General features: G+C 54.4%; 1 protein-coding gene across 2 annotated transcripts in view; it reads left to right on the forward strand.

The window, feature by feature from the left end:
* The first annotated feature begins 1,789 nt into the window (after nucleotides 1–1,789).
* The window catches only part of FBXO42 (F-box protein 42), a 46,393-nt gene continuing 35,782 nt past the window's right edge, over nucleotides 1,790–12,400 (forward strand). The window contains exon 1 of one of the 2 annotated variants that reach the window (XM_066203031.1): nucleotides 1,790–1,902. Coding sequence is in view for 1 of the 2 variants with exons in the window: in XM_066203030.1 (XP_066059127.1) it covers nucleotides 4,618–4,663 (46 nt within the window). In the remaining variant the exon portion in view is untranslated. Of the gene's footprint in view, nucleotides 1,903–4,613; nucleotides 4,664–12,400 lie in introns of those variants that run through there. The other variant, XM_066203030.1, reaches the window with a different exon arrangement.

A 12,400-nucleotide genomic window follows, 5' to 3' on the forward strand; every position in this document is an offset into this window, starting at 1 on the left:
TCAGCCACTAATCCACCCTCTGGTCCCCCCTGCAGACATCAAGGTGTCCGTGTGTCCTTCCATCCTCCAATTTGTGCCTCTTCGTTTAAGCCCAAATCTGCTCTTATGGAATACAAGGATCAGCCCCAGCCTTCAGAGCATCAAAAATTCCCCAAGACCATATAATTTCTTAAATCTTGCTCATTTATATCCAAGATTTTCAGGACACCAATGTTCTCCTTTGAACTCCGAGCCATACGAAGGTTCTTGGGGTGGGATTTGGATTTCCTTTTCCTCGCTCAAAAATTAACTGCCCCCTCAGCATCCTAAAATAAAACCGATTTTCAAACAAGGAGTTACAGAACCTGCCTTTCAATCCTTATCTTTTCCCGCAAATTCCCACCCGAGTGCCAGAGTGTGCCGGGAGATGGCGACTGCGTTCCTAAAGATATCGCAATAAACCCCCAGCTAAAATAAACCCTGCCCCAACCCCGAGTCTCCTGCTCCGCTGCCAAGCCCAAAATTTGGGCAGGGAACCTCCGGACACCCCCATAGGTGGATTTTGGGGGGCTGTTTATCCAAGGTGGAACTGTTGGAAGGGATCCGGGGGCTGTGCAGTGCTCCAGGGGTGTTAAATCCTTGGATTTCAACTCTTTTGGCAGCTCAGCGGAGTGGAATACGGTGTTTCCCCTCCTTGGGAATGCTGCCCATGGAGGAAAAGTTGCAGCAGCCTGGGATTTTCATTATTCATCCTCTGGGATTTTTTCCACAAGGCAACGTAATCTGAGTTTTCCAGCAGCCAGCGCCTGGCATAGTTGGCTCGACCCCTTCCAGCGTTCCAGCGGTGTTTCCTCGGATGTTTCCTTCCATCCTGCTGTAAAAAAATCCCCTTCCCAGCCATGTCTGACCCCGAACATCCCAAAAAACCCGGCGGGATCAATTGGGAATGCAGCATGGATGGCCGTGTCACACCCCAAGGGAGGACAAACCCCACGTGCGTGCCCAGGTTACCGCAGCCCTCCACAAAGCACCTGGGACATCCCACAGCTCCTCGCCGGCAGCCGCCGCTCTCCACGGGGCTCCTGCAGCATCCCCTCGGGCGGGGCGCGGGCCCGGGGGCTGAGCAGGCTCCTCCACGCGGGACGCGTGTCCGTGGGAGACACACAGGGCGGCAGTGATTAGCTTTTCCCTGGAGAATGGTGTTCCCACCACAACCCGCCAGCGGGATCTGATGCTCCAACACAGCCCCGCACAGGGATGTTTGCCCACGGAACGGGCCGCACTCCCTCCTTCCCTCACCTCCGTGGGAAGAGGGGCACCGCAGCCCCCCAGGAACAGGTCACATCCCGCCTCCCAGCCGAGCCCTCACCGGCTCCAGGTCTCTGGGGGATACGCAGGGACATGGCAGGGCTGCAGCAGGCGCTGAGGGGCACCGCTGCGGGCAGGGCGGCTCCCCGTACCCCAGCTGCGCCTCCCGGGGCTGTGGATGAGGGTGGGAAACCGGGAAGGAGCGGGGAGGGAGCGGGAAAAGGAACGGGACCCGCCCTGGCACCTCGGCCGCAGCGCCGACCTCCCCAACATGGCGGCATCGCCCTCCCGCCTCTCCCAACATGGCGGCAGGAGCCATTCCAACATGGCGGCGGGATCATCCAAACACAGCGCCCACCACGCCGCGAGGCGAACGCTTGACCTTCCCATCATGGCGCCACCAAAACGCCCACCCCCCCATTCCCACCTCACCATCACGTGAGGCTAGGGGCGGTGCCGCGCCTGCGCAGTGCGGGGCCGGCGCGGCCGGGACAGCGGCGGGAGGGCGGGGAGGGAAGATGGCGGCGCCGGTCGGAGCCGTCACCGGGGCGACGCAGCGGCCCCGCCGCCCGCAGCCCTAAGGGCCCGGCCTGGCTCGGCCCGGCCCGGCGGCAGGTGAGAGCGACCCCACGGTGCGCTTCCCTGGGCGGGGCCCTTCCCCGGGGAGCGGGGCGGCGGGACGGGCCCCTCAGGGCAGCACAGGCCTGGTGTGGAGGGGGCCACATTTGAGGGTGCAGGGAGGGGGGAGCCCCTGTCCCAGCCCCAGTCCCAGCCCCTCACAGCGTTTTGGGGGGTCGCTGCCGAGGGCAGAGCCCACGGAGGGGTTGTAGCCCCTTCTGGGAGGAGTGAAGCCCCTTCCCAGCTCTGGGGTGCGAGGGGAAGGTGGCCCCGGGCTCCCTCAGGGCGGGGAGAAAGCAAATCCTGCCGCCCTGAAAGCCGTGCTGCCCCCTAAAAAAGCCGTGTTTCCCCCCTGAAAGCCGTGTTTCTTTCCCAAAACGCCAAGCTTCCCCCCTGAAAGCAATGTTTCTTCCCCAAAATGCCATGTTTCCTCCCCTAAAATCCATGTTTCCCCCCCCCAAATGACGATTCCCCAAAAACCTCGTGTTTCCCCAGAAAAGCCATATGTTCTCCCTAAAAGCCACGTTTCCCCACAAAACCTCGTGTTTCCCCCCAAAAGCCACGTTTCTCTCCTAAGGCTCTTGTTTTCCTCCCTAAAAGCCATATTTTCCCCAAAATAACCATGCTTCCCTCCTAAAAGCCATATTTGCCCCCAAACTCCATCCTTCCCCCAAAAAGCCATATTCTCTCCCCACCGCCCCCCCCCCCAAAAAAAATAAAAAGCCCCATTTTTCTCCTAAAAGCCCTGTTTCCCCAAAATTCAGTGCTGGCATGGGGTAGTGCCAAGGCACAGGCTGGCAGTGCCGGCGGGAGGGGGAAGCGGCTTTTTGGGGGGAGATATATGGCTTTTGGAGGGGGAACATGGCTCTTCGGGGTGGAAACAGCCTTGGGGGGGGAACACATGGCTTTTTGCGGGCGAATATGTTTTTTAGGGGGGACACACGGCTCTTTGGGGGGCAGACATGGCTGGGAGGGGGGCTGGGGTTGCCCCCAGAATCTCAGCTCGCGTCGGCTACGAGTGAAAACAAAGGTGAGGCTCAGTGTCCGCTTGTTGTCCGTGTGAATCCGCATCTCCCCTCGGTCCGCGGGCCGGGTTGGTGTCAATCCCTGGATTTCGGTGCTGGACTCGCGGTGTGCGAGCAGCCGGGGCGCCCAGCTCGGCACCCCCGGGGGCTTTGGGGTGTCGCTCCCCATTGTCTCCGCTGCCGAGCTCCGCTGGGGGCTTTGGGAACGGCTTTAGTTGGGCTCGTGTTCTTGTCACGGCGGGGCTGGGCTGAGCAGCCGCTGCAGGGCTCGGCAGGAGCATTATCTCATCCTCCCCAACCTCTTGGCTTTTCCAGTCTCGTTTTCTAGCCGGGTTTTCCAGTGGGGCCGGGCATTTCTCAGGAGAAGCGAGAGCAGGGCCGGGGTGTCTCGCTGTTAATGACCTGAACTCCAGGGAATGCTCGGAGCAGGAACAAAAGGGGAGTCGGGAATGCTCGTGTGCAGTACGGGGATGGGAGATAACCCCGGCATCGCTGGGAATGTCGTTTGTGCTCGGATGGCTTTAATCATCCCTGGGAGCCAGCTCGGGTCAGCAGCTGGAACTCTTCCCTTGACTGAAAGGGACGGGAATTGCGGTGAATTCCCGTGGAGGAGCTGCTGACCTAAATCCGCACCCGGGGTGGGAAGAGGCCTTTCCCCACCTGTCCTTCAGGAGCGGAGCCTCCCAGGGAAGCCGCGGCTCGGGGACGGTGCTGCCGTGTCCTGACAAAGTGCTTTATGTCGTGACATAGCCCCGCAGCCGGGGCTTGGCCCTCCTGGAGATCAAGAGCCAGAGTGGGAGGTTTCCTCATTCCCACAGGCCTGGGTGTTCCTTCCACCATCTCTCCTTCCTTTTCCTTATGCTGATGCCAGAGAAAGGCTGAAAACCACGATTTTTTCCCTTAGGTTGTGTCCCCCTGGGCTTGGGCTTTCCTTGGTGTCTCAAACGGGAGAGAAGAGGGCAGAATTCCAGCTATTTCATAGAATCCAGAAGGGTTTGGGTTGGAAGGGCTTTACAGACCATCCCTGCCATGAGCAGGGACACCTTTCCCTATGCCAGGTCTCTCCAAGCCCCGTCCAGCCTGGACGCTTTTTTCCAGGGCGGGGTGGTTCCTGTCATGCACACTGTGTTGTTCCAGAGTGTTGGATTCCGTGCTGTTCTCCAGGAGCTCTGTGTCTCCATGCTCAGGCGGTGGCAGAGCCACATCCCGTGGTTGTTTTGGCATGGCAGGGGTGTTTATGCGTGTTTTTCCTGCTGTGCTCCCTGGAGTTTTCCCTGACAGGTGACTCCACCCAGGCAGCATTGCTTTTCCAGGGTGGCAGGTGAAGCTCTTGGATTTGGAAAGGCTCTGGACAGTTTTATCATTTTCTCAAATGGGTTTTTACAGGCAGCGTGTACAATTTTAAATTTTAATTGGAGTTTTACTTCAGCCTTTTTTCCCCGGGACTCTGGTTTTCCCTGCATTTGGCTGCAGGAGCAGCCCCTGAAGGAAGCTCACCTGCAGGACATGTGTTCCTGCCCTGCCTGGGCTTGGAATGAAGGTGGAGTTGGTTCATTCCCACCACTGAACGCGTGTGACCTTTGATTTGGCGATTTCAGCCACTGCATCGGGCACCTTCTGGAGAGGTGTTTGCTCCCAGGGAGAGCTGGGATGTGCTCCTCATCCCGTCCTTAATCCGGGAAATGTAATGCATCCAGCAATCTGCACGTCTCCAGGAGTGCCAGCGGCGGCAGGTTTGGAGGGGGGGCGCGGGGGTGGTCTGGTTGTGCGTTCCCAGCACGCGGCTGATCCGTGGAGTTCTGTTTCCAGGGCTTCCAAGGGGTGCTGGGTTTGGGCACAGCCCGCTTCCATCCCAGCCACTTCCACAGGATGTGAGCGAGCACTGCTGGAAAAGGCTTCCCAGTCTCTGTGTAAACAGAGCTGCGCCTCCGAGGGAAGTGATTTTTCCCTGTGAGTTCCGTCAGGGCAGGCTTTGTTGGAAAACATCCATTCAGAATTTTCCTAGGCTGGAGGTGGGTAAGCTTCGGGTTTTGTCTCGGGAAGGGCGGCATCATCTGGAGATGGCTGTGAGGGCTTAAGAAAGGTGTTGGAGCTGGAGGAAGGCTCAGGTTTGGCCCAAATCCAGATAAAAGCTGGAAAGAGGCCGCTGGGAAGTGCTGCTGTGCTCCAGGGGTGTTTCTCCAGGAGCGTTTCCCGCCCTGAGTGGTGCCGCCGGCGTCTCTCCGGGCTGTCCCCGGCAGCATCCAGGCTATGCTGCCAGGAGCAGCCAGCACAGCTTGTGATGGAGCTGGGAAATCCAGGTCAGAATTCCTTTTGAACTTGCCTGTGTCGCTGCATCAAAGCAGAGCAGGGGTGACACATCCACGTGAAAATCGTGGCTCGTGTTGAGCAACCTGCAGGAATCAGGGCTCTTCCCGTCAGGAATTTGCTGTTTCAGGAGCTGCTCTGGACTGTGTTCTCTCCCCCATTTCTATGGCAATCTTTAAATATTTATCTTTGCTTACTGAACTCCCACTGCAACATCTGTGACTTAGAATCCTCGTTTTCCCCCCCGTGGGAAACGTGGATGCAGTTCAGGCACCAGCAGTTGGCAATTCGGATGCACTGCATCTCTCCCTGCGCTCCAGACTCCTTTGGAAGCACTTCACTGGCTCATTTTGTCTTGTGCTTGTGCAAGTTTTTTCATGATTTGGGGTTTTGGAGGCATAAGGTAAGTTGGCAGAGCTGCTTTTATTAATTTGGAGCTTCTCTTTCCAGGCCAGGTTGGATGGGGCTTGTAACAAATCTAGAAGGTGTCCCTGGCCATGGCAGGGAATGGGATGAGCTTTAAGGTCCTTTCTAACCCAAACCATTCCATGATTTTGACTCCCATCAGGTTTAGGTGGGCAGGAGATCAGCTCTGGTTTGAGGAGTGATTTGGGGTTTTCTGGGTAAAGAGCAGCTGAGAAATGTCAGAATCTCGCTCTGAGGTTGGGATGGCTGCAGGAAGAACTGTCCATCCCCAGACTTCTCACATCAGGGAATCTGGGACATGGATTAATCATTCCAGCTGGGGTTTTGTCACTCTGGAGAGCCTGCTGTGTGATTTATTTGTGCTTTAAAACAGACTCATGAACCCTTTGGGTGCTGTTATCCTCACGCTGAGCTTCCAGGGAAGGGGCTGGCTGTGGGAATCGCTGCCTGTTCTTGCCCCTGGTGCCGGATGCGCACCGGAGCCTTTTGCCACCTGCCCGAAACACCTAGAAGGAGAGAACCAGGTGCAGCTCCCTCTGGAGCAGCATCACTCACCCATTGTGGAATTACTGCATTCAGTTTCTCTGAGCAGCTGCCTTTAATCCATCCTGCTCTTCCCACAGCTGGTGTTGGGCCAGGCGTTTTCTTTCCCAGTCCCAACAGCTGCTGGGAATTCCTGAAACCTCCCAGACTTTGGGGTTTCTGCAGACACAGACTCGTGTCTCGGGTGGGGCACAGGGGATGCTGTAGCCTGCTCTGAACAGGATTCCTGGATGCTTTGAGATCCCAGGGCTCCATAAGATGTGATGATCAGGGATTTGGCCTGTTTTCCTGCTCGGAACAGTATCGGTTAATGGTGACTGTTGGGGTGACAGGATGGTAACAAAGGGACATCTTGGGGAGCTCATTTTGTCATTGAATGCTAGAGATGAACTTGAACTTTGCACAGTTTCCCTGAATTTTTGTTTGTTGATTAACGTGGTATGGATTTGACTGCACTTTCTTGTTGTCTCTTTCTTAGTATTTGATATTTAAGCCTCCCTAAACAGCCAGACTCGAGGCATGGCACAAAGGATGGAAGGACAGCTCCCGCTTTCCTCATCCCCAATATCCGGTGCTTCTGCTTCGCCATGCGTTGCCTTTCCCGTTAGCTGAGGAATGAGAAAATCCTATACAAAACAGGAACAAATGCTCTTATTTATTCCGCTCAAACGAGTGGAAACTGCAGCAAATCCTCCTCCAGCCCATTGGGTGGCTCAGACTCATGAAATCTGTTTCCAATGGAATCCCTAGGTTGTGTTTTCCTGTCCTGGCTCAGTTGTGGTTGAGGTTTGCCTGATGGTTTGTGGGTGCTGTTCCCAGCCCCTCACACCTCTCTGTGCCGAGATTCCCTGTGAATTTAGTCCCATTTTTCCCTCCTTTCAAGCCTGGGCTCTGAGGGCATGCAGAGCAATCCTTCCAGTTCTGCAATAACAGGGTTGCACTGCCACCACCCCGGGGCTGGTCTGCACCTCAGATCCGTCCCTTCCCATCTGCTTTACCCCCTCAAAGATTTCAGGCAATCCTCTGTTGCTCACTGCCTGCTGTTTGCTGGGAACTGCTCGGGATTTTCCCCCACTGAGGTGCTGGTTTCGGGGAGAAATGTGGAGGGGCAGCTCCGATTTCTGCTCTCTGTGATCAGGGACAGGACTGAGGGAGTGGCTGGAGCTGTGCCAGGGGGGTTTAGGCTGGAGATCAGGGAAAGGCTCTTCCCCAGAGGGTGCTGGGCACTGCCCAGGCTCCCCAGGGAATGGGCACGGCCCCGAGGCTGCCAGAGCTCCAGGAGCCTTTGGACAGCGCTGCCAGGGATGCCCAGGGTGGGATTGTTGGGATGTCTGTGCAGGGCCAGGGGTTGGACTCTGGTCCCTGTGGGTCCTTTCCAGCTGAGGACATTCCATGGTTCTGTGCAAGGCGTTTAGCAGGAGTGGAGCTCCAGGAGACCAGCTCCCAGCACCACTGACAGAGAGTCAAAGGGATGCTGTGTGGCTGCAAAGCATCACGCTCACACCGGCTCCCTGGGATTCTGAGCAAGGAATTGGGATGCCCCACGGTCAGTCCCATGGTGAAGCTGTTATTTCCCTCTTTCCCGGCCTCTGGCACTGCCCTTCGTCCACACCAACATCTCACCATGGACCTTTAGGCTTGTAGATTCTTCTCTCCATCCCCCTTGCACAGCACAGCGAGGGCTCCAGAGGCTGAAATTTGCAGAGGCTGGTGGGTGTCTGCCCTCCCTAATTCACATTTTTTGCCATGAATTCCAGCACCTTTGGACTTCCCACACTCCAGCAGCTCTCTGGGGGTCAAGGACATGCTGAATGCTATGTTTGCTTTTCAGGAATATCACCTTTCCCATCACTTTTTTAGGTTTTGATTAGGGCAGCAAAGAGTCATGGAATGGTTTGAGTTGGGAAGGACCTTAAAGCCCATCCCATCCCAGCCCCTGCCATGGGCAGGGACACCTTCCACTATCCCAGGCTGCTCCAGGCCCTGTCCAGCCTGGCCTTGGGCACTACCAGGGATCCAGGGGCAGCCACAGCTGCTCTGGGCACCCTGTGCCAGGGCCTCTCCACTCTCACAGGGGAGGATTTCTTCCCAATATCCCATCTGAGCCTCGTCTTTCTCTGTGGGAAGCCCTTCTCCCTTGTCCTGGCACCCCAGGCTCTGGTAAAAAGTCCCTTCCCATGTTTCGTTAGCTCCCTTCAGGTATCTGCTTCCAGGTGTCTGCACATCCCTCGGATCTCTGGAGAGGCAGCAGCTCAGGGGAGGGAGCTGGAAACCTCTGCTCCCTGAATCCCAGTGCTGCAGAGGGTTTGTTAACCTCAGCTTCTGGTGGCTTTTGTTCCTTTACCTGCAAAATGGGGTTAGCTGCTGGAATGTGGAAGGCTGGAATGTTTGAGGCATTTCAGGTTGTGTCTCTGTGGCCAGACCAGGTGTCTGTCTGTGCTGGAACTCCTTTTGTTCCACCTGAGAGAGGGAAAATACCTTCCATATTGTTTTGCTGTGTTTAGCAAACAGATCTGCCTTTAAACTCCTTGTGTGTGATCCAGCCCTGCTCCTGGGCACTGCTTGGGATGGTTAATGCCTGGTTGGGAGCTTCCATCAAAGGCTTCACCTCTGGGATGGCAGGGATAGGCATGGAGGTGGAACACAGATAGGTTTGATGTGAGACACAGCCCACGGGCATCCCCAAAGCACCCTTTGGGTGTGTCTGACACACTCCTGTGTCACAGAAATTCAGATCAGGAGGGGAGGGCAGTTGGTGGTGCTCATCCTTGATAATGTCCATGTGGAGATGGATATCCTGGTGTCCTGCTTGCTATTAAAAACATTGCATCAGCGCCACTGCCAAGTCAGCAGTGCGTCTGAAAGCCCTGGGTATTGATTCAAATCAAACCTTGGCCAGCCAGGCTGCAATAAAACGGGCTTTTTCCAGTATATCTGTCTCTTTTTATGGCTTCAGAGTCAGGAGCCTTGAGCTCATCTTTGCTTTGGGTGCAGGGTCTGGGCGCTGTTCGTGACTTGTGTGTTTTTGTGGGGAGAAGAAGGTTGTGGTTGGTAAATTTGGACTGAAGGATAACTTTGTTTATTGCAAAAAATAAAATTGTTACTCACGGCCCCCGCCCCCCCCAAGTCCTCCTTTGCCACTGTCCAGGGCTGGACATGAGCCAGCTATGTCCAGGTGGGCAAGAGGCCGATGGCCCCTGGCTGGTCCCAGGATGTGGCACTTGGGGACATGGTTTAGTGGGGACATGGTAGTGCTGGACTCAGTGATCCTGTAGGGTTTTTCCAGCCTTACCAATTCCATGATTCTGTGATGGATGTGTGAGTGCTGCCAAAGACCACACCATGATGGAGCACCAGAGATTGGAGCATGAGCACCCACAGCAGGAAAACCCTGACCTTGACCTGGCTGTGCTTGACCTCGTTTTCCTGAAACTCCATCCTTCGTTTCCACAGCGAAACATTAAACCTGAGTTTTGCAGCAGATCCCAGACACTGGAATCCTGCCTGGTTGTCCCACCTGAGATTGCCTGGGTTCCGTGGTCAGCGCTGCAGTGAGGTGTGAATGCTGGTTGTTCCCAGCCTCTGGAAGTGCTGGTGGTTCCTGAAGGGCGTCACGTGTCGAGCCCTCGATGGATTTTTGGAAACAAGGCTTACCCCCATTTCTTTCCCTCTCACTGATTCCTGATCCTGCTGCCCCCTCTGCCTGATTGAACAGGAGCAGGAAAGTCTCAAAGATCCTGCTCTGGGGTCCAGTAGGTTCAGCTGGGATATTGGGATAAATCCTTCCCTGTGAGGGTGGGCAGGCCCTGGCACAGGGTGCCCAGAGCAGCTGTGGCTGCCCCTGGATCCCTGGCAGATCCAAGCCCAGGTTGGATGGGGCTTGGAGCAGCCGCGGACAGTGGAAGGTGTCCCTGTCCATGGAACAACATGAGCTTTAAGGTCCTTCCCAACCCAAACCATTCCATGATTCCACAATCCTCAGTTCCCCAAGCTCCATAAGACTGGGAAGGGACCGGGAGCGTCCTCAGCAAAGGCGAGAGAGCTCAAAATCCCGGAGAGAGAGGAGAGGCCCGAGCTTCCCACCCCGAGCGGTGCAGGGTAGGAAATGCCGTTTTCCTGCTCCCCGGCCGTGTGGGGCTGCAGGAGGTGGATGAGCTCCAGGGCTCTCCCAGCCAAGGAAGCTCCGGCAGTCGCCTTTCCTGCAGCGCTGCCCGCGGGACTCGTGGGGACCGCGGCTTCCGCAGGGACCAGCACCCCTGGGAATGGTGCTGGGAGACGCCCTCGGCTTCCCTCTGTTCTACCGGGCAGAGAACAGACTTCAACCAAATAATCCCACAAGCCTCTAAGGCAGCCCATCAGAAAATCGGGAATGAAGGCACCCAGTATGTTTGGATGTTTTGTTAACAAGCCCTTTCCTAAGATATTTCCACATTTTTCACTTGATTATTCTGCCCGGGCAGTTGGAACTGCACGTCGGGCTGGATGGAAATCCAGAACTTGCAGGAGTTGTGTTTTCAGGCTGATTTTTCAGATGAGCAGAAGTGGGCTGGATTTAGGTCAGTGGCCGTGTTTTCCTCGTGGTCCCGTTATAAATTCCCTTCATCTGTGCGGATGAACCAATTTCGGGGACTTTGGGAGGTTTCAGGTATTGCAGAACTCAGGGAATGCTGTGGCATTCTCACACGCTGTCCTCCAAACAATTATCCACGGCTTTCCAAGAGCTTGTCCAGGAGCTCCTGTGCTCTCCTGATGAAGGGAGGGGTGACAGATACTCCCAGGATCTCCCAGTGTTTTTCCCCGCTCGGAAATTCTTGCCAATAAATCAGCCTAAGCAGTTTTGGATAAATGTTTTTATCCTGTAAAGTTCATCCTCCTGCAGCGGATGTTACACCAGGAGGAGCAGCTGCCCTTCTCCTTGGAAAAGCCTCAATTTTCCAGCCTCAAAGCCTTTTATTTTCTTGGCTAGGGGTTATTCCGGGTTTTGGGGCTCACAAGGAGTTCAGTTTGCAAGTGGAACAGGATTTGTTGGCTGGGAAAAGCTGAGGATAATTGGAATTCAGGGCTTAGCGGGGGCCGGCAGAGGGAGTGTGTGAGCCCGAAATCCTCCTCATTTCCCACAAAATTGAGGGGATTCCGGGAGCACGGGGATAGGGAGCAGCCGATTATTGCATCCCAGCAGCTCCTCTTGTGCTGCCAGGGCTTGGCAAGGCAGATTTTGGCAGGTTTGAAACAAATCCAGCTCTTTTAAGGGTAATGATATTATCCAAAAACATGGAAGTTCTCCAAGTACCAAATGCATCCATAATAAGTGGAGGGGTTGGTGGATGGTAGAGATTTTGACTTTTTTCCTGGCATTCTGAAAGTCTATTTAAGGATTGTCTTTTTTGGTGTGGAAAGGGAAATACAGAGCTCACAAGAATTTTGTTTTCAGACTTGGTTTTCATGTGAACAAAACCAGGCTGGATTTTGGGTCAGTTGAAGTGTTTTCCTCGTGGTTCCATTATAAATTTCCTGCCTATTTATTCATCTTTATTAAGATTTTATTAAGCTTTGGAGCCATTTATGAGGGTTTTTAATAATAATAATAACAACAATCATGATGATTTCCCTAGATACTCCTCAAGTGTGGTGTCATTAGACTCTGCTGCTTCCCCTTTTCCTGTGAACCCCACGCCAAAAAGTCCTTCAGACACCAGCTCCCTGATTTGTATTCCACCAAGAAATCCAGGATAAGCCCCCACATTTTCATTCTGGTTTTCAGTGCCTTAATTTTGTGGGAAAACAGATTCAGCAGGATTTATTTGTAGGTTGCTGTGCTGTTTGTGCCATAAATCCTGCTGTGTAATGCCACCTTGCTGCTTATTTTTTAACTGAAATCTTGGAAAAAAACAAGCAGGAATCTGGAATAGGAGAGGGTCAGCTCATCACTGGGCTGGGAGGAATTCCTGGGATCCTGGTACCTTTTTATTATAGAAATATCAACCGAAATTCAGCTGCAGTGATGCTGTTTCAGGCAGCAGTAAAAATTATGCAATTTGGATTTTTTTTCCCAAAGTCCATAAACCCACTGTTATAACAGGCAAAACCATCACAGGGAGATTGTAGTGACAGAGAAATGTTGGAATTTTCAACCTGACAGTTGGAATTTAGGAATCCTTTCTTTTCCTGGGTGACTTGTATGAAAGAAAAACAAT

The sequence above is a fragment of the Chamaea fasciata genome, unplaced genomic scaffold, assembly GCF_029207755.1.
Source record: "Chamaea fasciata isolate MVZ Bird 193981 ecotype frontalis unplaced genomic scaffold, bChaFas1.0.hap1 SCAF_23, whole genome shotgun sequence".
Classification (NCBI taxonomy): domain Eukaryota; kingdom Metazoa; phylum Chordata; class Aves; order Passeriformes; family Sylviidae; genus Chamaea; species Chamaea fasciata.